The following is a 24,153-nucleotide window of genomic DNA, read 5'->3' on the forward strand; positions in this document are numbered from 1 at the left end:
TAAAATAACTTTTTTATTTATAATTTATCATTTATATATAAATATATATATTATTACATATAATTATATTAATATATTAAAAAATAATGAACACAATTAATTAAATTTATAATATAAGATGAAGAATTCAGTTGGCTGTGTTATTAAAATTAGGTAGTTAATTTTTTTGACTATTTATTTGAAGTCATAAAAATTGAAATATTTTTTTTTATATACATTTGAATTCAAACAGAAATTTAATATAAATAAGTAGTTATTAGTTATTACATAGCACTGGTCTAACTTCGAATTATTCCATTAGACTGACGATAATGCCCTCCATTTGAACCCTAACCACCGCATTTGAGAAGGGGCACTGTCGGAAAAGCCGGAATCGTAAGCCCACTATAGGCAGTTCTCCGTTTCAACGGCTATGATCAAAACAACTTTTCCGAAAATTTCGTGGAATATGCTGAGGAGATCCCACTGGACGATATTCGCTTTATAAATGCTAGTTGGGAGTGCAGAGAGGACACAGAGACCGGAAAAAAGTTGGGAGAGAGAGAAGAATGAGCGAGGAGTTGAACAGGGACTACCGCATCGGAGACGAGATCGGTCGCGGCCGCTTCGGAGTCGTCTACCGGTGCTACTCGCCGGATTCCGGTGAGATATTTGCCGTCAAGACCGTCGATAAGTCGCTCCTCTCTGACGCAGTCGATTTTGAGTGCGCTGAGCGGGAGGCCAAGATTACGCAGCTTGCGTCTGTCGGGAACCCCCACGTCGTCCAGATTCACGCAGTCTATGAGGACGAGACTGCGATTCACCTTGTGATGGATCTATGCGAGGGTGGAGATCTCTTTGATCGGATTGCTGCATGCGAGGGAGCGCCGATGGGGGAAGCGGATGCGGCCGCGGTGATAACGGTGCTTATGGAGGCCTTGGCGATTTGTCATCAGCGGGGAGTCGCGCACCGGGACGTGAAGCCGGACAACGTGTTGTTTGATGGCGAGGGGAGGCTGAGGCTGGCGGACTTTGGCTCGGCGGAGTGCTTCGGGGATGGGGTACCGATGATCGGAGTGGTCGGAACTCCGTACTATGTGGCGCCGGAAGTGGTAGCGGGGAGGGAGTATGGAGAGAAGGTTGATGTGTGGAGCGCTGGCGTGGTCCTCTACATAATGCTGGGTGGAATCCCACCCTTCTACGGCGAGACGGCGACGGAGATCTTTGATGCTGTGCTACGAGGAAATCTCCGCTTCCCGACGAGAGTTTTCGGCGGGGTTTCGCCGTTGGCCAAGGACCTGATCCGCCGGATGCTCTGCAAAGACGTTTCCCGCCGCTTATCCGCCGAGCAAGTTCTCAGTAAGTATTACCTATCAACTTCGATCTCTTAAACTCATTTCCTCTGTTTTAGGGAATATTCTTTAATTTATTATATTAGTTGATAGTTGGATCTGCAATTTTCTTCTACCATCTAAGGCGGAATTTATTGACTTATTTCAGGGCATCCATGGATTACAAGTGTTGGGGGAAGCAGATGTGTTGCAAACCAAACCTGAAAGTTGAGAATCTGGTAGAGAAAGTATGGGACGAGAATGAACAAAAAAGGAAAGAGTAAGTATGGCAAATCCGCATTAACTAATAATCCGGTGATGTAAATACGCTTTATCCTAGTCTGTGCATGAAGGTGAAAGAAGATAGCTTTGCTTTCCCTTTTGCTTAGTTCTCTAACTACGAGTATCGTTTTGGTTAAACCATTGTAAAAACCATCTTTCCTGAGTTGTGCGGTATCTGTAAAGAGGAATATATTGTTAATAAGACGCAAAGTTTCCTTTGTTTTTGTTTTTGCTCGCCTTCTTTTAACAGAATTTGCATGGATTTTTATAATTTCGCTCCTGATGACTACTCATCTTGTATTGGAATGAAACTGCAGCTTAGATTATACTTTAGTTTTGCCTCTTGGATTTCTAGCGCTGGGGTTTCATTCTTCTATGGTTTCCTCTTCTTGCAGCTACCCGATGGTCTCTCTCTGTTCTCATCTGATTTTTCCCTTCTTATCTCTCTCTGCTTCTGGATTGACCGAATGGTATGCTCCTCTCTTCGGTTGAGTCCATCCCCTTAAAGCCCTGCAAAAAACCCTCCTTGTTCTTTCTCCCTAATGCCGATGGTTTCTCCTACTATCAATACTTACTTTCCTCTTCTCAATAGTAGAATTGCATAACCTGCCTCCCTGTTAATTTCCGGTTTCCTGTCATAGTTGCCCTTAATTATGTGGCCTTCTTTTCTGTAGCGATGTGAAGATAATTTACACTTAGGGCTGCAGGATTTGATTTAAGTAGAATTTCATAAATTCTCATAAATCTTCTAAATTTGGATTTTGGAAATCTTGAGGGGCCTAAATCCTGAAAACTATTTCGTAACATTCATGACAAATTCTAATAAATCACGTATGACTGTTTGTTATAGAGCGGATTTAACGAGCATACTCTCTCTAGCCAATAAATTTCGTAAATCCGGAAAAAAATAGGATTTCGAAAATCCAGGATTTAGAACGAAAAGGCGGAGTTTTCCGTCTACACCGGCTTTCCTTTGCCATGAGATTTGGTTTTGCATTTTAGGCCGTTTGGCTTGATTTCGCTCAAATCCGCCTCAAATCCGACCTAAAATTAATGACAGCGATCAATCCAAAGCAATCCACACTGCTAAGAATTCTAGCATTCAACATATGCCAAGCAAGCTTCTTCATCTGTTGCCATCAAACGATATGGATCTCATTAACTGGATGAAGCAAAGGCGTCTCTAAATCGCTCAGGGTGACAGTAACTTCCCTTCATTTTCTTATCGATCTCTCCTTGTTTATCACTTGAAGATGCCAATGGGCCCTGAACAGATCATATTTTTTGCCTTTATTGAATTTCTTGGGGACCATTAGTGTATTTTTATGCTCTTTTGGTTATTACAACTCTTCTCCGCTGGACTTTTCAGTGGACTGCAGATTACGGAGAGTGTATACTACAAACAAAGCCATTCTGCAGCTTCTGAATAACAACAGCAGGAGGAAAAATGGATTGAGGCTTTCCCAGTCTTTTTCTCTACGCCCTTTAGACTGTGCACTGGGCCAAATTAGTAGGTGCGGATACCGGACAGAGAGAATCATCCATATTTTTCTCTGTTTATATTAAAAGCAAAGTCAAAGCGCAGCTTTACATTAAATGTGCTTTGACTGTAGACAAAGAGAAATTCGGATGATTCTCTTTGTACGCTATCCACATCTAATAATTTCTCGTGCAGTGGGCCTCCCAGTCCCAGATAACTTATTGCTTTTTCATTTCTCTATTAGGAAAACTTATTCTATGCGGACATAAAACATTGTTTGGAGACGAATTAAGATGTGGTGTATTCTAATTTGCCTCCGAATGATCCGGTGTCTGCATAGAATAATCCCTCCTCTATTGGTGAAATTATTTTGTGCGGATACGTATGTCGTCCGGAGGCGAATCAAAATGGGTCACATCACTTTTTTGTTGTGTACCGCGGTTATGTATTGAAAGACATGACGCGTTCTGAGGATTAGAGAGTTATTATAAATTATATTGTATGTTAAAAATTTATCTTTTGATTTTTTTTTTATATTTTTTTGGATTTTAGGGGTTATAACTTATAAGAGAGGCTATCTTTATAGTGTATATAAAAAATGATGGGAAATATGGATAGTATTATAAAGAATGTTATGTAAGGGAAAAATATAAGTGGTTGAATTGTTGGCTCTTTGACATTTGGATGATATTATTATAACTATAGATATTTATGTCTTTGTTTTGTAAATAAAAAAGAATTGAACCCTAAATATTATTTAAAGATTGATGCATAGTATGATATATGAAAGAGAACATTTAATTTATAGAACATAATCATGAAAATTAATTGGATAATTAAGACTCTTTATTTAAAAGCTCTATATTATTACAAACCAAAACTTGTGAAGCATTGCTTTATGAATATATTAATTAATATTCTTATTTAGTAAATTTCTATTTTAATTAGAATATTTTAATTTTGTTGATATTTTTCTCAATTTAGGTTTCGTTTGGGACAACTTTCTTAGTGCTTTTTAAAATAACTTTGAAATTATTTACGTCATTAATTTCAAAGTAAATCTAATAATTTTTAAAATTATTCTTATATGATTCTTATAAGTATATTCTGACATAAATTTTTTTGTGACACTTAGTTGATTTTGGCTATTCCTCTTGCTTATATGTCTTTGATTGGCAAACGTATGATCATATTATGGATTAAATTATGGTTGTGCTAAATTAATTAAATTAGAGGATATAATTCACCCCCCTATATTTAGGGGTTTTTAGTTATCACCCATTTTTCACATTTAAAATAATTTGATGCTTAATTGAGTTAACTAAATAGATCTTTGATGATAGGAATGATGAAACAAAGTTTGTTTATCTATTTATTTTCTTAAGAAAATCCTAGTCTCGCCGTACGCTACTATACATGCTTTTTCATCGAGCAAAAAAAAAAATCATCGAGCAATCAAATTTATCAATTTCTAAATATATATTATTGCATGTTAAAAAATTCAACCAGGTGGATAAAGAGATTAATGTTTTAATTTTGTATGAAGATCCGACACACATACATATAAAGGTAGATCACAAGAGGCATAATAGTTTTTATGTGAAAATTTGAAGAAAAAAAATGGGTTCAAGCACAATTGAAATTATTTCAATATCATCGGTTGTAAATAATATCCTCTATCATGATTAGGAAAGGTTTTGATACAAAATAATAAATTTAAGTTGTATAGAATAGATTTCTTCATAAAAGTTGTATGAGCCCTATGCCATGGGAGCAATCTTTAAGAGGTATTCTTATTTGACAAGGGAAGACGAGAGACAAATCAATACATCATAAATTTTGTTGCTAGATCGTGAGTTAGAGCTGGTGTTATCGGTGTGCATATGCCTTAAAGGCAAAACCAGCCGACGTGTATGTCGTCAGGGTGATAATAGTCGAGAGATTGTACTCGGGCAAAAGTGATCAAGAGGCTATGCTAGGTGACTGCGATCGAATGTCTATAGCTATATAACGACGTTCAGAGGACCATAATAGAGCAAAAATAGTTAAAGGATCCTATAATCAAATCAGTGATTGGAAGACTATAATCATATTCAAATTACTCATTTCTTACACTTTCAAAAATTAAGAGTTCAATTACAAGTAATATACAATAAACCAACAAAATAGAGGCTAATTAATTGCAAAACCTTAGAGCTAGGGTTCTTTCTTAGCACATGCATGATTCAATATTCTATCTCATCTAGCCTTAAATTATTCACCTTTTTTATGAGTCACATCCCATTACCAACTAATATAATTTATTTTTAAAATTATTACTTTATCATTTGTGTAATTGTAAAATGATGGCATGCTTTAAAAGATAGATTGTAAGACCTAATCCTACTCATCAATCAACAATGTCATAGTCAGCCCTTTTATTTAGTGACTTATTATGACTCATTTTCCACTTTTAAAATTGTTTAATAGTTAAATAAGTTCATTAATTAAATGCCTCTTTAATGATATGATAATAAAAAATAAAACTATATTTAAAAATATATTTTAAACTATAAAAATAAAAGTAGCCCTAAAGATGATTAACAATTTGAATAATTCAAAAGAATATAATCTAATGGCTAAAGGATTAAGAGAAATGATACAATAATACAAAAATTATAATGAATAGCTCAATGTTTCACACTTAGTGAATGATAGGTTTTATTAAACATTTTTTGTAAGTTTAGATGAATAAATTTTGATGAAGGAAGAAAAACAATAAACTAAGTATGTGTTTGGAACAACTTTTTGTTTGCTTTGCTTTTTGGACAACAATCAAAATTTTGGCTTCGTTTGGGATGGCTTTTTTATTGCTTCTTAAAGCTGCTTTCTAGTATAAAAATTAAAAAATTTTATACAAGAAAGCTTCTTTAAGAAGCAATAAGCAAGCCGTCCCAAACGAAGCCTTTATTTGGGTATTACTTTCTTGATGCTTTCTCATTGTTTTTCATAAACTATTGTGCATGGTAGAAAGCTGATTTCTACCATCATAATAGCAGAGTAACTTTTTCTACAACAACTTCACATCCAATTTTATAAAACGTTGCAGTAGTCCCAAATAGACCCTAAGGCTTCATTTGGGAAAGCTTTCTTAGTTTCTTTCTACTTACTTTTCAGATTACTACTACAATTTATTTTTGACAACTACTTTTTCACTAACTTTCAAAAAATTTTGCACTAGAAAACTATTTTATACTACAACTTAAAAAAATTATTTTCTCTTTAGCAGTTTAACACTTTTTCCTACAACAGTTTTACAAAATTATAAAAAAATTATCTCAAATGAAGCTTAAGATGTTTGGAACTCAAGATAAAGAAGGAAAAAAAGAAAAAAAAAGCTTGGATGTTTTGTTTTGAATAAAGAGGTGTGGCTATGAGATTAGTTGTTGAAACTAAAGACAACAGAATTTGTCCCAACTCGTGGCATATGGTACTTTGTTGAGGCCATAGATGACTTTGCAAAACTTTGAAGACATATGAACGATGACTTGCATTGAGAATGAAGGTCTTAGTGGGTCCTTCAGAGTTACAACGAAAATCTTCTTGCAACTGACAAAGTTCTGAAGGGTTGTGGGAGTTGAAGTTCGAGGGGGTGAGCATCATGTTTATTTGTTCAAAATTAGGTAATTTATTTAGTTTGTTTTGATGTGTCATGAGATTAGTTTATAAATATTATGGTTTACCCGGGTGATAATTTAGGCTTCGTTAGAGACAACTTTCTTACTGCTTTAACTACAGGAAAATGTCATGTTACTGAGTACGTTGGTAACATATGAAATACGCCAAAAACTTCTATTTTTCGGCGCATTTCCGACGAAAACACATCAAACGGTAATTTGCGCATCGGAAAATATAAACCGACTCAATTTTACCGTCGAAAAAATTTCCGACGGTGCTTCCGGCGTAATTCCAACGAAAAAAAGAGGATGCTAATACATCGTCTTCATTTATCGAATTCCATCATTTAATCCGCTGGTATTTCTATTGCAATTGTACGCCGAAAGTACAAGCAGATAATCCGCCGCCCTTAGCTGTCGAACAGCTGTCGACGGAAGGAACTAGGAAATTTTCCGCCGGAAATTTCGGTGCAAAAGTGCGCTGGAAAAAACAACCCATTTTTGTTGTATTGTATTGACGAGAAAGTTTTCAATGGATAATCCATCGGAACCTGTAGCATAAACAAAAAATACAACATTCTGACTAATAAAATTGATTTCTACAAAAAAAAACCTGCAAATAAAAGTTTCAATACAATATATATTCAAACATACACCTCTAATCAAAACCATCACCAAATATTGAACATATACATATAAACATAAACAAAAATAAGAAGAATATCATCAATAAATATCTAATAATAAACAAGTGCAAATGTCCAGAAAGCCTACAACTCTAAGGTTTAGATCTTTTTATGTGAAAACCTTTAGACTCTAAGTTTGACATACATAATTCAAGTTTACCTTCAACTCCCTCTCTACTATTATCAACAAGAAGAATATCATCAGCAAAAATCATACACCAAGGTACATTCTCTTGCAAATGTCTAGTGAGAACATCCATAACTAAAGCAAAAATCATACACCAAGGTACATTCTCTTGCAAATGTCTAGTGAGAACATCCATAACTAAAGCAAGTACATTCTCTTGCAAATGTTTAGTGAGAACATCCATAACTCAAAGCAAAAAGCCTACACCAATGTACATTCTCTTGCAAATGTCTAGTGAGAACATCCATAACTCAAGCAAAAAACATACACCAATGTACATTCTCTTACAAATGTATAGTGAGAACATCCATAACTCAAGCAAAAAACATACACCAAGGTACATTCTCTTACAAATGTATAGTGAGAACATCCATAACTAAAGCAAAAAGCCTAAACCAAGGTACATGCTTGTGCAAATGTCTAGTGAGAACATCCATAACTCAAGCAAAAAGCATACACGAATGTACGTTCTCTTATCGGAGGAAGGTCACACAGGCGGGGCGCCAGTAACGCACGAAACGGAGGGCCGATGGCGAGAAAGCTCGGTGGGTCGGCGGCAAACGTCAGAAGGAACCGGTCGCGAAGGCTTTCGGGGCAGCTCGCAAACGCAAGCGAGCGAATCAAGAAGAGTGAAAGAAATGAGAAAAAAGATGGCAGAGCTGTCGAAATAGGGCCCTTTCTGGCAAATTTTCCGGCATATTATCCTTCGGTATAAATAATGGCGGCTAAAACGTCGGAAAACATTCGTCGAGTTTAAGTAAGCCGGCGCAATTTACGCCAGTGAGTCCGCCGGTAATCACCGAAGGACTTTGTGTCGGAATAATTTACATACCAACGAAACCACCGACAATATATATGCCGGTAAGTTAAGAGCGGAAATTATGCCGGAACTACCGCCGTAAAAGTACTGGCGTATTTATCGTCAGTAAGGCCCCCGCATTTTCCGTCGTATATGTTGTCGCCGAAAAGTCCGACGATAATATCATATTTTTCTTGTAGTATTTATGAAACAAATTTTTAATACAAAAAGTTCAAATTCAAAAAAAAAAAAAAAAGTTGTACTAACAAACTATTTCATAAAGCAATAAGAAAGTTGTTCCAAATGAATCCTCAGTGAGTGTTGTTGATGTATGAGGGAGATTATGTGGGTGGTGTTATCATGATAGTTGCTCTTAATTTGAATATTTTAAGGGTTTTATAACTAATTACTCTCATCAATTGCAATGTTGTTGCAAAATCTTATAAAATTCAGTTGATAAACTTCACTTAACAACCAATTATTATCATAATCATAAATAATATTTATATCAAGAGCAATATATGTAATATATGTATATATATTGCCTGATCGTAAATTTTTTATTTTTATTTTTACTTTAATGACATCAAGACTATTAATGTTTGTCTCCTTATTCATGAAGAAATTTCCATATGGATTATTATAATGAAGCTACCAAATCTATAAAAAAATTGAAGTTAAAATCACACTCACATCTATTATTTAAATAATTAAATAATATTCTTCTCATTTTAATCAATCCATCCAATAGACCCCATAGGTGGAACCCAATAGTCAAATCCTTCCTCTGAAATTCAAGATTCCCTGCGGTTTTCAAATAGACAGTGATTTTAAATTACTTAAATTTTATTTGGGACAGTTTTTTTTTTTATTTTTTTATATAAAATTTCTTTAAAAAATAATAAAAACACAAGACTTTTTGAAATGAGAAGAAAAGTTTGCAATTCCTTTGAGAAAGTCTGAACTTTTAAGTCTTGGAAAGGGATTGGGCCTCTGATTTCTCCAAAATAATTTGTAACTAATAGTCCACATCACAACTAATCCCTTCAGGTTCAAGTCTTTGTGGTAGATTGTGATTTAAAAGCTTAAGCAGATTACTGGACTAAATTATTTTTTTGAGTTCGATAGCCCAGCAATGCAGCTTCTTAGCCTATTAAAAGTCCCATTTGCTGGAGAAATTGGATGCTATTGGCAACAAGAATGCAATTTATTTGGCTTCCAGGCTTTCATTTTGGAATAAGGGTGCAAGCGAGTCAAGCTGACTTGAGCTCAACTCGTTCACGAACTCGCAAGTAGAGCTTATCGAGTTTTGAGCCCTAGCAGAATTTTAACCACGTTGGATTATCGAGCTAGAGTTTCATCCACAAAATACTTTGCTCTATTACTCATTGAGTGACTCGAGTTCATAATCGGATCGCATAAGGTTGAAGTGTAAGGATGAATCACAGGGTCGGGCTCGAACGTGAAAGCCTAAAGCTGAAGGTGAATTGCGGGGAGGGGCTCAGATATAGAAAGGGGAGCCTCGGATGTGAAATCAGAGTTTGAATCGTGGAATTAAGATGCTCGACGAGCTCGTCTTCAGTGGGACGAGACAAACTCGAGCTCGACTCGAGTTTGAGCTCGGGATTTGGCTCTAACTCAAACTCGACTCATTTTCACCCCTAATTTGGACCCTTCAACTTTTCTTGATTGGCTAAGAATTGTTTTCTCTTCATTCTATAAGGGAGGTTAATTGCAAGAGCACTCTTAAAGTATATGGACAGGTTACTCTCTATCTCATCAACAACTTAAGAGCTGAGAGCAATGAAACAAACTGCTCACATATCAACAACAATGGAAGTGAATAAAGCTTCCAAAAATTCTATACAAATTTCAACTCTAAGTGAAGAAAGCATAAAAATTTTCAAAACAAGCATTCCCTTTAAGCCACTGGATAGAAAAATGTTAGTGTTACAAGCTTCTCACCAGGCATCAGCCTGAAGATCTTATTTTAAAATAAAATAGCCGATTATAGTGAATAAGTGAGAGTCTCACCTCACAAAGCTAATCAGATAAAATCTCTAAATGCATGGAGTGCCAATCTTAACTTAGAATATGGGTACTAACCGAGAATAAGAAATCTTTATGCCAATCTATGGCTTTGTTTGGGACGGCTTTCTTTCTGCTTCTTAAAGCAGCTTTCTAGTACAAAATTAAAAGAATTTGTAGTAGAAAGCTGCTTTAAGAAGTATAATGAAAGCTGTCCCAAACGAAGCTTATGTCTTTCTTTCATTTGAAGTCTGGTTTCTCAGGGTAAGTGCAGCCTGACCTTTGAATAATAACATTGGCAGCATAGGAACCAGCCCTTATGCAGTCATCTATGCTCTTCTGCTTGACCATCTGTGATAGGAATCCTCCAACAAATGCATCACCTGCAGAAGAGTGCACTCCACAATGCTGAGAAACAATACTGGAAATTCCTAAACTAGACTATTTAAATGATGTTATTTTAGTCCCAAATATCCAATACATTCAATTAGTGTTGGATTATTTTGAATCAAATTCAAGAATTCAAGAGAATATTTTAAGATTATGTTTGAGATGTCAAGAAACTAAAATGTATATATTAAGGCTTTGTTTAGGATGGCTTTATTATTGCTGCTTAAAGCAATTTTTTAATATAAACATTAATTTTTTTTACTAGAAAGCTATTTTAAGCAGTAAGCAGAACCTAAATGATGTGCCATGAATAGTCCCAAATATCCAATACATTCAATTTAGTAGACTCCTAAAATATAATCCAAAATAATCCAAATTCAAGAGAATATTTTAGATGTCAAGAAACTAAAAGGTACACATTAAGGCTTCGTTTGGAATGGCTTTTTTATTGCTTCTTAAAATAAATTTTTAGTACAAAAATAAAAAATTTATACTAGAAAATTGTTTTAAGAAGCGGTAAGAAAGCTGCCCCAAACGAAGCCTAAGACTTCATTTAGGGCAGCTTTTTTCATGCTTCTTAAAGCAGTTTTTTAATAAAAAAATTAAAAAAAAAATTCCTAGAAAGTTATTTCAAGCAATAAAAAAGTCATCTCAAATCAAACCTAAATGGTGTGCCACCCATATATAGTTCAGGAACAGTTTAAATCTTTTTCTCTGTAATTAAAATTGCCTCAACTTTCTACTCTTTTTACTCCTCCCAAATTACTAAAACCAACAGAACTTACCTGCACCATTTGTATCGACCAACTTCTCCTTGGGCAACAAGATCACAGGGAACAATCTCACCTGATGCCATCATCAAAGGAAAGAACATGAGAAATGATCAACAATTCAAACATAATCAGAGAAAAATCTACAAATGTTAAATTTAGTTATTAATTATTAGTATAATGTAATAGTATATATACCTTTCCATCCTCGGCCACAACAACTGGATCACTGCCCTGAGTGATCACAGCTATCCTCTTGTGAGTGCCAGATGCCTTTGGCAATGCTGAAATCTTAAGAGCAATCTCCTCAACATTGTCGGTCTGTATTTTAAATTTGACTCAACGGTCATACACATTTTATAAGAAAATCAGCAAAGAATAGAGAGTATACAATTTCATTACCTCCCACCCACGAACTCTAGAAAATGTTCTGGCTTCAGTCTCATTTCCAAAGATATAGTCAACGTATCTGATTACAAGAACATAAATACAATGAAAGAGGACTCAAAAAGCTCGATATAGATGGTAATGATTAGGCTAATAATGATGATGAAATGGTGATAATTTTTTAAATTTCCGATGATTTTCATGGATTGGATCAGGATATGAACTACGATATGTCAATAACTGTTTCAATCCTTGAAATAAAGTGGTAATGCTATCAATAACAAACGCAAGCTATTAGCTAGATTATCCTGCTAATGCAAGACAACCCTACATAGTTCTGCAGAGGATCAGATCTATGAAAACCAACCTACCGGGTTTTTGAATTTTTACTAACTGCATGGTAAAAGAAGAAGATGAGACAAAAAGAGGTGCAAACTGTTAGACCGGTCCGGGACCGGCTTAGGAGGAACAGAGGCGGAAGCGTTCCGCCTCTCTTGTATGCACGACAGAGCCGCCAAAGCCAACGGAGCGAGTTAGGAAGGATTTTTGTGGGACTTAGGAGGGAAATTTGAATGTAGGGACTGTTTGGGGATTTCCTTTTGGATTGTATGCATTAAATAGTTTGTTTTCCTAGGTTTAAAGCATCTTGAATTTGGCTAAAATTTGAGATCTCTTAGATTTCTTTTGGGCTCTAGCGGCGTCTAGAGATTTGGGAGGGATAGATCCTCCTCTCGAATTGAGGATCGACTATATCTTGATATTTTCCTATTGTATCTTTGATTATTGCAATAAAAACTATTGTTTTTCATTGGAGTTTGGAAGAGTTTTTTCGCTGTTTTTTTCCGAAATTGATAGGATTTACTTGAAATTTTTAAGTGTTTCCTATCACAAGCATTCCAAGAAATTACTGCACAAATTCTTCAATGAATTAATTCAGTAAATGCCAAACCAAACAGAGCCTTTTATTATGTCTTGTAAATTGGAATGAAAGAGAGAGGCACTCACGGAAAAACTTTGTCCTGTGCATCCCGGAAAAACTCACAAATAAAAGGAGCTGAAAGATTCATCAAAAACACCTACAAGAAGAATAGCATTCAGCTGGAATGGGTGATGGCAGGCAGAATCAGAAGTATGATTTACAAAACCTGAACCCCTTGCCTTGTAATTTGCAGCAGCATGCTCAGCAACAAGGAGTATGGATTCGGGAGAAACCGTAAGGAAAAATCCAGCAATATAGATGTACTGTGCTTTCTCAACTGTGGAAACAATAGTTCAATCAATTACTACTTATTAGATAATTTGAAAAGACAATTCAGGCAAAATATAGGATTGGACAAAAAATTGTAGTTAAATATATATACAAAAAAGAGTAAAAGCTCAAAGAGAAAAAAATTGTCTGTCAGATTCAATATCTTACAAAAAGTTCATAAAAAATAGGTTAAGGATTGAGACTCGAGTTGCACCTAATTTCCAATTTTCTGGTCTCTTTAGATGATCTGATTTGTAGCAGTTTGCTGCTGACAAGTTGGCAATAAGGGATCTGCTCAACAAAATTAAAAAAAAAAATCATAAAAATAAACCATCAAATGAGGTAGCACATCTTAAAATTATTAATAAAAATAAAACAAATGAATCGAATAAGAATGTGATCAAATGATAATATAAAGGATGGGAGAGATCATAGGCATCATAGTAGATATCTGAAAAGTATGGTACCTCTTATCGGTCACTAAGAATAATCATCATAAGAATCAAGCCCTAACCATGAAATTTATGTGACTAATTGGATTTATAATTTTTTCAAAGGTTAAACTAATTATCAAAATAACCGTGTTGCACACTATTATGATAATATAAGCCCATAAGAACATCAAATCAAGTATGTAAGAGGGAAAATATTTTCAAAATTGTTTTTTGGTTGGAACTTGGGTATGGGGATAAATTTCTACGAGAAAATTTTTTAGGCATGCACAGGAGGGTTAATTAGGCAATTAGAGAATTATTAAGAAGGTTTAAATTATGATTTAGGACGAGAGGATTTGTAGAGCTAATTTAAGAAGGAATAAGCAGATATGGCCAGCTGGAGGGATGCTTTGGCTTAAATTCTTGGTTTGCTTAGTGAGGAGCAACAACAACAACAACAACAACATCAAGCCTTTATCCCACTACGTGGGGTCGGCTATATGAATCATTTTTCTCCATTGTGTCCTATTAAAGGTCATCATGTCATTATTATTCGACAAGTTTTACGCTGGCTGTCGACTACCTAACGCAACCCTCCACTTTTTTCATCCAGGACTTGGGACAGGGTTTCTTGGTGAGGAGCAAAAAAAAAAAGTTTAAAATGAGAGGTTTTGCAGAGCAAATTTAGTAAAGAGAATAATAGGTAATGGGGGTGATTAGGTGAGAAAATAAAAAAGGGCAATTAAACGTATTATTTAACTACAGTAAGTTGCAAGTGCGAAAAAATAGGTCATGTAGGAAATTAAAAGTGCTTGTATTGTTTGGATTACTTATGCCATATTTTCAAGGAAGGATTTTAAAACCAATAAATAGAACCAAAGAGGCCGTGATTTCCAAGAGATACAAGAAAATTTGGTGGGTGGCATCTACAGAGAGAATAAGGCAAAAGAAAATTGAAATTTAAATGGCAGGCACACAATGAAATGACTCAACTCTGAAACTAATTAGCTAGAATCAAATGCAACAAGATTAATATTTGTATCCTTGGTTCCATGTGCATGGAGAAGGAGAGAGAGAGAGAGAGAGGTCGGGCAAGAGAATGAAAGAGATAGATGAGAGGGAAAAACTAAGGAGAGATGAGGTAGGACTTGTTTACAATTGCTTGTATCAATCATTGATAATGTCTGCATAATACAAGCATCCCCTTCTTTTAAGAGAGGGTTTTAAACATCTAAGGGGAAAGATAACAAAGATAACAAGCAAATTAATATTGAATCTCATAAAAGACAACTTTTTTATGATAGAATCATCCAAATAAATTAACTCTTAGTTACACACTTATTACATAAAAAATCCAAAAAGGCCCGTGAAGATAAGTCCAAATGAGGCATGTGATAACATATTCATTATTATATGCAAAGTAGGTGATAACATATCAAATAGCTGACACAATATTAGATGCAAAGAATCATTAAGCTTGCAAGAAAAGGAGAATGGCAAGATGAATGTGTGGTAAAACTAAAATAGATAGAGCTAAAAATGATTATATGTGAGAGATGGTGCTAACCAACAAGTAAAAAATATTGAAAATATGATAATGGGAAAAAAAAAACAATAATGGTTTGTATGTAAAATAGAATTCTATGATGTGAGAACAAAAAGGACAACAAGATGGAACTATAAAGATAAGCATGGGGAAGGAAAAATGATACCAAAGTTTTATTCAATGGAAGTAATAAAAAGACTACTGTAAATAAAGCTAAACTTCTTGAACTTAAAAAAAAAATTATGGAACAAAAATCATAAAAATGACCTCAAATATTTGGATAAGGCTAATGAGTTCGACAAGGGTGGATAAATTGTGTTTATACAACTAAAAGTAATATTTTAAGCCATAGGGAGGCCATGTAAATAACCTGATTTTTTTATAATTCATTTCTACTTATGACTTCCCCACATAGTGGTATAAAGACTTGATATTGTTGTTGTTGTTGTACTTATGACTTGCTAGCATTTGCTAAAAATCTTAAATAATCATAGATGTTCCCTACTTATTAAACCATCTCCAAGGAAATTCACCAATAACAATTAGAAATTTAATTTTGACAAAACCATACCATTATAGAAATTAATCAAAGAAGGAAAAGAAAAATTGGATAATAAGCAATTTCATATGGTTGGAGAGCTAGATGATATCTATTGCATTTTAAAAAAAATTGTAAATTTTGAAGTTCTAGAGCCAATACTGACCTCTCACCACCAACAACACAGACAGCACAAGTTCCCGTTGGAGCAGTTTCATCTTCATAATAATGGGCCTGTTTCAACGTATTGTTAAATATGAAAACCATAATTTGCTTACTATCACAGTGCTGGTTCAACATGTATATATACTAAAAGAAAAATGGACATAGCAAAAGAACTCACATTTACACCTGCTTCTTTAACATTTTTCTTCATTTCCTCCCCAAACTTGTCTTTCCCAATGCACCCCATATAGCTAGTCGCACCAGGAATTTGAAGCATCCACTGCCATATTAAAAATAATGAATGAGAAGCTTAACCATAAACTTAGGACAAGTTATAATAAACCACTTTGAACTACTAATAAACCTGTGCAACCCTAATTGAGTTTTGAGTTGCGCCTGCAAAGAATCAAAGAAAAAGAAGTGTGTAAGAGCAACATTAAACTGAAGGAAAATTGGTCATGCCGAAGGAAAGCAATCACCTCCAGCAATATATTCCACATTATGTTTTGAAGCCAGCTCATCATACCTGAAAACAAAAACGGCAATAAATGGTATATCTATTTCCCAAACTTCTGTGTTCAAATAGTAATTATTCGGACAGATAAAATATATTGCTTACATAGGCAAATGGTGCTCCTCTGCAAGAATTGCATCATTCAACTTGATGTTGTATCTGAACCAATATGGAAAACGCAAGAAAATATAGGTCAAACAGTGTAAATTCTGCAAAGGTTCAGTAAGTCCTAAATAAAAGATGAATCCAAACTCAACATACCTCTCTTTCTTAAAGTGCACTTTTAAAAATTTCAAAAGGAGCAAGTTTATGATATGCTTCAATAAAAATTCTTACTAAATTCAGTAACTAAAGGCATGTTTGGAATAACTTTTCTTTTCTATTTTTATATTAAAAAAGATGTTTGTTTAGTGTAATTTTTTTAATTTTTATTAAAAAAAAATCAGTTTGTTTTTTAAAAAACTCAAAACACCTTTGAGTGTTATCAAAAAGGGCAATTACATACATAACATCCCAAGTCAATCACATAGATAGCATCCAAAACATACCAATTTATAAAACTAACACAATTTATTTTTTTAAACTATTAAACCTATGAATTTGCTAGTGCCATGATAAAACCACTGAGATAAAAGTGAAAAATGTGATAAGCAAGCTATTCATAAGCAAGCCAACGTATCCACCTATACCACTAACATGTGCTCATTACATGATGGCAGGCGCACCCTACATGATGCCCCTGTAATCACCAATGCTTAGCAACTGATTAATCACAACCACAAATGTCTCAGTCTCTCATCTTCTACACACATACATATGTATCAAGGAATAGTATGATAGGAAACACTTGTAGAACTCAAGTATTTCCTATCAATCTTCGGAAAACAACGAGAATTCTTCACAAAAGCCTGCACAAAACCATGAAAATCGTGGATAACTTGCATTATTTGATGAAAGGAACACGGAAAATAGCAAGATACACTTGATCCTCAATTCGAGAGGAGGATCGATCTCTCCCAAATCTCTAGACGCCGCTAGAGCCCAAAGAAAACCTAAATCTAAGATATCTCAAATTTCAGCCAAATTCAAGACGCCCTAACCCTAGGAAAACAAAGTATTTAATGCATACAAATCAAAAGGAAATCCCTAAACAATCCCTACATTCAAATATCCCTCCCAAATTCCTCAAAAATCCTTCCTAAATTGCTTTGTTTGATCCATGCGGGGCGTGCGGCTGAAACGGGAGGCGGAGGCTTCTGCCTCGTTGTGCCTAGGCCGATCCCGCGTGGACCGGCTGGACCAGTCTAACATAACAATAGAACACATTGAGATTAAAACCTGCTTCTTCCCTGTTTATTATTTTCTGCTCTGCTATTCTTTTGCTTTCTGATTTCCTATAGGTAACGATTCAACATCGTATCAGAATAGCCTCCATGTCCTACGGCAGACAGCTCGTGTTGAAGCTTTGATTGCTTCTCTACAGTCCTTGACAATGGAGTCTTCTCTTACATCCTCCACGTCGATGTAAGCAGCTCCCGTGGTGAAAATGGCAGATACACCCATTCCATCTCAGCTAAAATTCCTCATGACAAATTTAAAATATGTTTTGAATATACAACTTACTACAGAGAGCTATCCCCTATGGAAGTCACGGTTTATGAAATTTTTCACTGCAAATGGGTTTGATGGTTATCTTGATGGATCTACTCCTAAACCCCCTAAAATGATTTCCACTGCTTCTGGCGACATTCAGCTGAACCAAGAATATTATTCCTGGTTACTTGTAGGTTAGAACTTGGCATATATTCTTTACTCTACAATCTCTCCAACATTTCTCCTATACGTATTGAACTCCTGCTTGGAATTTGGCAAACAATTGAGCGTAGATTGTAGTCTACTAATCGTTCGCGTATTCTTCAACTAAAAAATGAGTTGCATCACATTTCCATGAAAGATAAATCCATGATGCAATATCTTTTAGAGATTAAGAGAAAAGTTGATGCTAGTGGATCTATTAGCTCCCCCTTACCCGTTGAAGAAACCATACTCTACACGCTCAATGGATTGCCTAGTTCCTATCAGGCGTTCAAGACAGCTATTCACACAAATTTGAATCCAATAAGCTTAGATGATTTTTATGTGCTACTCTGTAGTGAAGAACTCAATCTAGCTGCTAAATCCTTGCGTGGGTTGGCCATTCCCCTGCTTCCAACTATGCTCAACGAGGATGCATCCGAGGTTGCAGTTCTCGTAGACGTTCTTATCCTTGATGAGTAGTGGTCGAACCTCTTCTGCTCGTGGCTCTTTCCACCAAACTTCTTCTATAGCCTGCCAAATATGCAATAATGTTGGATATTCCTCATTTAGTTGCTGGCATCATGGCGATTTCACTTTTCAACCACTTGATGCGGACCTCAAAGTTCTAAAATGACTCCTTCATTATATTAAAGGTACATTATCTTTGGTTTACCAATTACTTGTGCTGATCTACAACTCTCTGCATACATAGATTCAAATTGGGCTAGTGACCCAACTGATAGAAAATCCACCATATATTATTGTGTTTTTCTAGGTAAAACTATCATTTCTCGGCAAGTTAAAAAACATAGATCGTTGCTCACTAATCCACATAAGCAGACTATCGAGCACTTACAACTGTAGCAACCAATCTTATTTGGCTTCATCACCTACTCCAAGAATATCAAGTTGATGTTTCTAAACCAACTGATTTGTTTTGTTACAATATCTCCGCCATGACACTTGCCAACAATCCCGTTTTTCATGCCAGAATTAAACACATTGAGATAGATTTTCATTTTATTCACAATTGTTTTAAGAACAATGTTCTACAAATTTCCATGTGCACACAACTAATCAACTTGCTAGTTTGTTCACTAAAGCTCTATCCATTCCTCGGTTTCTTACACGACGCAACAAGCTAACAATTATTGAACATGTCGTTAGCTTGAGGGTAGGTGATAAGCAAGCTGTATATAAGCAAGCCAATGTATCCACTTGTATCACTACCATGCACTCTACCTGATGCCCCTGTAATCATCATTGCTTAGCAAGTGATTAATCACAGCCTCAAGTTGCTTAGCAACTGATTAATCACAGCCTCAAATGTCTTAGTCTCTCATCTTCTACACACATACATATGTATCAAGGAATAATAACAATAGAACACGTTGAGATGAAAACCTTCTTCTTCCCTGTTTACTGTTTTCTGCTATGCTATTCTTTGGCTTTCTGATTTCCTGCAGGTAACAATTCAACAAAATGTTGGTTGGGATTTTATTGCGATTTTTTTTATATATATTTGGGTGAGAATTTGAAAGATATATGTAAGAGAATACTAACTTTATACATACAAATTTTAAGTGTTATATATATAACTGTTGTCTACCCAACAGAGTGAGATAAAGGCTTAATGTTGTTGTTGTGATGGTGTGTGTGTATAATTGCCCCTTTTAAAAAAAAACTATCACCAACGACAGTAGCCATTGCCAACCATCGCTGCCACTAGTGACCACCATTACAATCATCACCTAGCTAGCCTCCACTACTGCCCCGCCACAGCCATAGCTTAAGCTTAAACCAACTTATTTTATTTTCGATAAAGATAAAAATAACAAAATTTTAAGATATCTATATGTTTTATTACATTTAAAAAAATAAATATATAAAATACAACTAGAAATAAAAGGCAAAAGTTATCTCAAAAGGCTCCTAAATGTTTGCAAAGAATCAAGACATCAGCTCAACGATGGACCATAAGCTTCCATAACATGAAATGGAGAAAACGGACCAAAATCTATGTAACAAGGCCTAATGAAATGAATGAAAAACATGTGCGAGCGAATCAATTTCACCAGTATTCGTCAAAATAAAGAACAGAATAAATCTAGGAGTAGAGAGGGAGAAAGGAAAGGTAAAGCTTCATCGGACTAAATGGCTCCAGTAAAACCCATATCTTTTGCGAACGAGTATAGACGATAAACACAGCAAGCAAATAAATAAATGCACGAGTTTCAGCCATATTCCATATGCTCAACTGAGCGGAAATCAAAGACGCGAAGCTACATAACTAAGAAATCATCAAAACCAAACCCCCACAACGCAATTAAAACTTCCCAAACACTATTCCTCGCCCTAAATCTACCACAGATCGATATCTATCCTAAGTTCAAACACCTTAGATCTCAAACCTAACAACAAGATCTGCATCACATCAGCTCAGATCTAATGTAACACTATCAGAATACCCCTAAAATAGCACAACTCCTAACCCGCGCATTAATAAAATCATGAAATCAATGCTTATTAAACAAACTGAATGATTGTCACAGCACGAACACCGGAAGAAAGACAGAAACTAAGAGATCTGAGAGTCAGGCCAAAATTACTTCTGGAGAAACTCGTCGTCGACGACCGCAGAGATATCGAGAAGGGGGTTCCCCATTCCCAGCAGAATACCCTCGGACGCCATTTCCGCGAGAAGAACAGGAAGCCTGGTATCAATAACGAGCGATACCGAGATCCCAATACGCTTGACAGGTAGGAGAGTGGGATCGCATCGGTATTTATAGTAAAGGTGTCACCTTCCTGCACCTACCGAGCTGGAGCTGGTGGAGTTGGTGTGGTCCGTAGAATTTGGTTCGTTCTTCCTCAAAGAGCGGATGGAGACGGAGGTTGGAAGTTCTCCCGCGTTCAACGCTCGCTCGATCAGCCTAACAGCTAAATAAATAATGGTGGTGGGAATGATGAATAATATGAAAGATAAAAACTAAGAAGAGATTTTTTTATTTTGTAATGAAATATATATTTAATAATTATTATTCTAAATTATATGAATTTTGTGTGTATTTAATTTATAAAATTATTATTCTATAAGACTTTCTTAGTTTTTAAATTGGAAATAATATGTGGATTAGTGGCGGTTAAATTGATGATTAGTGGCGGTTAAAATGCCACAAAAATTAATATATTTTAGTTCTTCTCCAGTAGTAAAACTGTTGCTAAATGCCTTTCAGTGGATACCAATCACCGATTTTGAAACTACAGCAATAAATATTTTGTGGCGGTTAAAACTACTAATGCTAATTTAAAGTGCGGAAATAATTCATTTTTTTTAGTGTTTGGAAGTAACAAAAACATATATTGAGTGTTTAGCAAAAAAAAAAAGTTATGTGCTTGAGATAATCCTAAATAGTTTTCAAATGAGTTACATGATTGCAAAAGGATTTGTCAAATATGTCATCAAAAAATACTAGCACAAAAGATGTAAATATGACTAAAGGAGTGTGCTCATAGTTTCTTAAAAGTAATCGGTGTATTTTCTAATCCAAATGACATAATATGAAATAAGAAACTCGTAATTTGTTGTGATGAGTTTAAAAAGTTATGTTAGGAATGTCAGGGTTATGCGAAGTTGATGAAAATTGGCATGTGGATCTAATTTTGAGTAAAAAAGATATAACGATAATTAGATAATTGTACTTAATTATATTTGATCACATCTCTAGAGAACTCTTATATCTCCTGTTATATATTAGATTATAGCAATTCGGTTAAGCTCTGTGATTTTTCTATTCCTAAGTTCTCCTATTACATATAGAAGCTTTCCAATTAATTTGTAGTTACTTTGGATAAACCAAAGATTATATTTATTCAAAAGTATCATAGGGTATAGTCTATATCAACCTAAAGCTAGAATAGAGGTACCTGAGACAATGTTTGATCAAATAGATAATGAGACTTAGAATTTTGATTATAGTTTGAATATGATGTATCATAGGTCCCTAAGGTGCAACCTTGAGCCTAGTGGGTCCAACGCAAGGCTTGGGTTATCTTGTGATCCACCTAGTTTTAGCCTAAAGTTGGTTGGGTTCGACCATCCTAACGATTTGGTGGATGAGGTTAGTTAGTCAGTTTGGCTAGATGAGTGCAATAATAGTCAAGGTCACTTAAAGAGTTTTGAGTGAGCACAGAGTTTATCTGATAGATAAGGCAAACTCGTATGTCTAACTACGTCAACTTATAGTGTGTATGGGTGGCTATATGTGGATAAGGTTAGTTGGATGTATAATGTTAGATCCCTTATTGTTCAACAAGTCATATCCTCCTAAGATATGCACTAAAGGGTGTATAAAATAAAAATTAACAATCATATCTCAAACATTCTTATTTTCTCTAACTATAAATAAAAGTTAATGCTTTAACTCAAAGCATAGTGGAAACTTTTTCTCATTCCTTCTTAAAATGAACAATTCTATCAATCATATCATTATATGACTTAGTGTTATCTCTTTCATTGTTGTTTAACCATTTTAATGTCTCCCTAAATTTCTTTATGGAAGTCTCATTGTATATTCAATCATCATTATGTAAAAATTTCAAGAGCATGATTCATTTTTTATCAAATGATTGAAATTTATTTATAGATAAAATTTGAAATAAGAATTAAACATAATATTCTTATGTGCTCCATCAGGGGCGGAACTATGAAGAGCTTAGGGGGGGCAATTGCCCCCTCTCAAAAAAAAAATTTTTTTTTTTATAGGAGTAAACATTTTAAAAAAAAATTATAAGAGAGTAAAAAAATTTTTTGCCCCTCCTTAAATTTTTTTTTTGCCCCCCCTAAAAAATTCTTTTGTCCTCTTTTGTCCTAACTTGTCCTAAAATATCTATATATTTCTTCACATTTAGTTATAATATTCTCTTTCATGCTTTTAATAACAGTTTAATTACACATTTTTTCTTAATTTTTCTTGCTTAATTTTTTTTAAAAACTTTTCGTAATATATAGAGATATAATATTATTTTTTTAATATTTAATTATTTTTGTGTTGTATTTTTGCCCCTCACCAAAGTTAAAGCCGGTTCCGCCCCTTTTCCCAATATGCCCTTACTCCTCCTTAGTTGCTCTATCCCAAGCACCAATCTCTTCCTTATCAATTGAATCTCACAACCATTGTGTGCATTGTTAAATATTAGGAGTGTCAATATTTGACACGACACAAAAATCTGACTTGAATCTGACCCTGAAAATTTGGGTTGGACCTGACCCGATTTTAAAATAGATCGGGTTTGGATTCTCGGATTTGACCCGTTTAAAAGGGTCGGGTTCGAGTTGATCCAATGGGTTGTCGGGTCAACTCAAAAACCCATTTAAATTGAACTACCTGCAGCTGCCCGAGCTGCCCCTGCATGCCCGCCTGTCAGCTGCCACCCACGCATACACCCCTCTGCTTCCCCCTCACCCGCTGTGCTGTTGCCAACTCACGGCCCACCGCTCGCTTTCACACGTTAATGTCCGCGTAGCTCTCACACATCCGCGTCCGTGCAGCCTGCACATGTAAGCGTCTGCGCAGCCCGCCTCCGCTAGATGCATTACCGTGTCAGATTGGATCAACCTGCCAACCCGACGGGTCGGGTCCGGGTCTTAGTTTCTGACCCGTTTACATATCCGGGTCAGGTTAGGGTCGACCCGTTTGAACCCGGGTTAGCTCCGGATTCGACCCGAACCCGACCGTTACCCAAAATTGACACCCCTATTAAATATGCTTCCATTCAGTAGTCCTCAAGTAGCTTTATGACTCAAAATCCATTAAGTAAAAGTAATAAAGTCAATGAAAATATTCTTTGTTATATATTATTAAAATTTTAATGATGTTCATGTAAATATTATTTTTTACTTATTACGTAAGTAATAAAGCTTGAATATAGTGAG

At 35.2% G+C, this 24,153-nt stretch overlaps 2 protein-coding genes across 2 annotated transcripts; one reads left to right on the plus strand and one right to left on the minus strand.

The window, feature by feature from the left end:
• Positions 1-501: 501 nt before the first annotated feature.
• On the plus strand, positions 502-1,823 carry LOC110102991 (phosphoenolpyruvate carboxylase kinase 2-like). The gene is made up of 2 exons (XM_020831521.2): positions 502-1,338; positions 1,480-1,823. The coding sequence occupies exons 1-2, from the start codon at positions 549-551 to the stop codon at positions 1,533-1,535; spliced, it is 846 nt and encodes a 281-aa protein (XP_020687180.1). The 5' UTR covers positions 502-548; the 3' UTR covers positions 1,536-1,823.
• An 8,477-nt stretch (positions 1,824-10,300) lies between these two features.
• Positions 10,301-21,146, minus strand: LOC110102981 (adenosine kinase 2). The gene is made up of 13 exons (XM_020831509.2): positions 20,828-21,146; positions 16,527-16,580; positions 16,387-16,433; positions 16,272-16,303; positions 16,086-16,187; positions 15,909-15,976; positions 13,439-13,515; positions 13,134-13,231; positions 12,981-13,051; positions 11,991-12,057; positions 11,787-11,909; positions 11,604-11,664; positions 10,301-10,811 (listed from the first exon to the last, which is right to left on the minus strand). Exons 1-13 carry the CDS (start codon positions 20,908-20,910, stop codon positions 10,669-10,671), a joined length of 1,026 nt encoding a protein of 341 aa, XP_020687168.2. The 5' UTR covers positions 20,911-21,146; the 3' UTR covers positions 10,301-10,668.
• Between the last annotated feature and the right edge of the window lie 3,007 nt (positions 21,147-24,153).

This window comes from Dendrobium catenatum, unplaced genomic scaffold (genome assembly GCF_001605985.2).
Source record: "Dendrobium catenatum unplaced genomic scaffold, ASM160598v2 fragScaff_scaffold_1482, whole genome shotgun sequence".
NCBI lineage: Eukaryota > Viridiplantae > Streptophyta > Magnoliopsida > Asparagales > Orchidaceae > Dendrobium > Dendrobium catenatum.

Coding starts and splice junctions, on each gene's coding strand:
- LOC110102991 (XM_020831521.2), top strand. CDS start 549: ATGAGCGAGGAGTTGAACAGGGACTACCGCATCGGAGACGAGATCGGT. Junction 1,339..1,479: donor ATCCGCCGAGCAAGTTCTCA/GTAAGTATTACC, acceptor GACTTATTTCAG/GGCATCCATGGATTACAAGT.
- LOC110102981 (XM_020831509.2), bottom strand. CDS start 20,910: ATGGCGTCCGAGGGTATTCTGCTGGGAATGGGGAACCCCCTTCTCGAT. Junction 16,434..16,526: donor GAGGAGCACCATTTGCCTAT/GTAAGCAATATA, acceptor TTTTGTTTTCAG/GTATGATGAGCTGGCTTCAA. Junction 13,516..15,908: donor TGTGTTGTTGGTGGTGAGAG/GTCAGTATTGGC, acceptor TTTGTTGAGCAG/ATCCCTTATTGCCAACTTGT.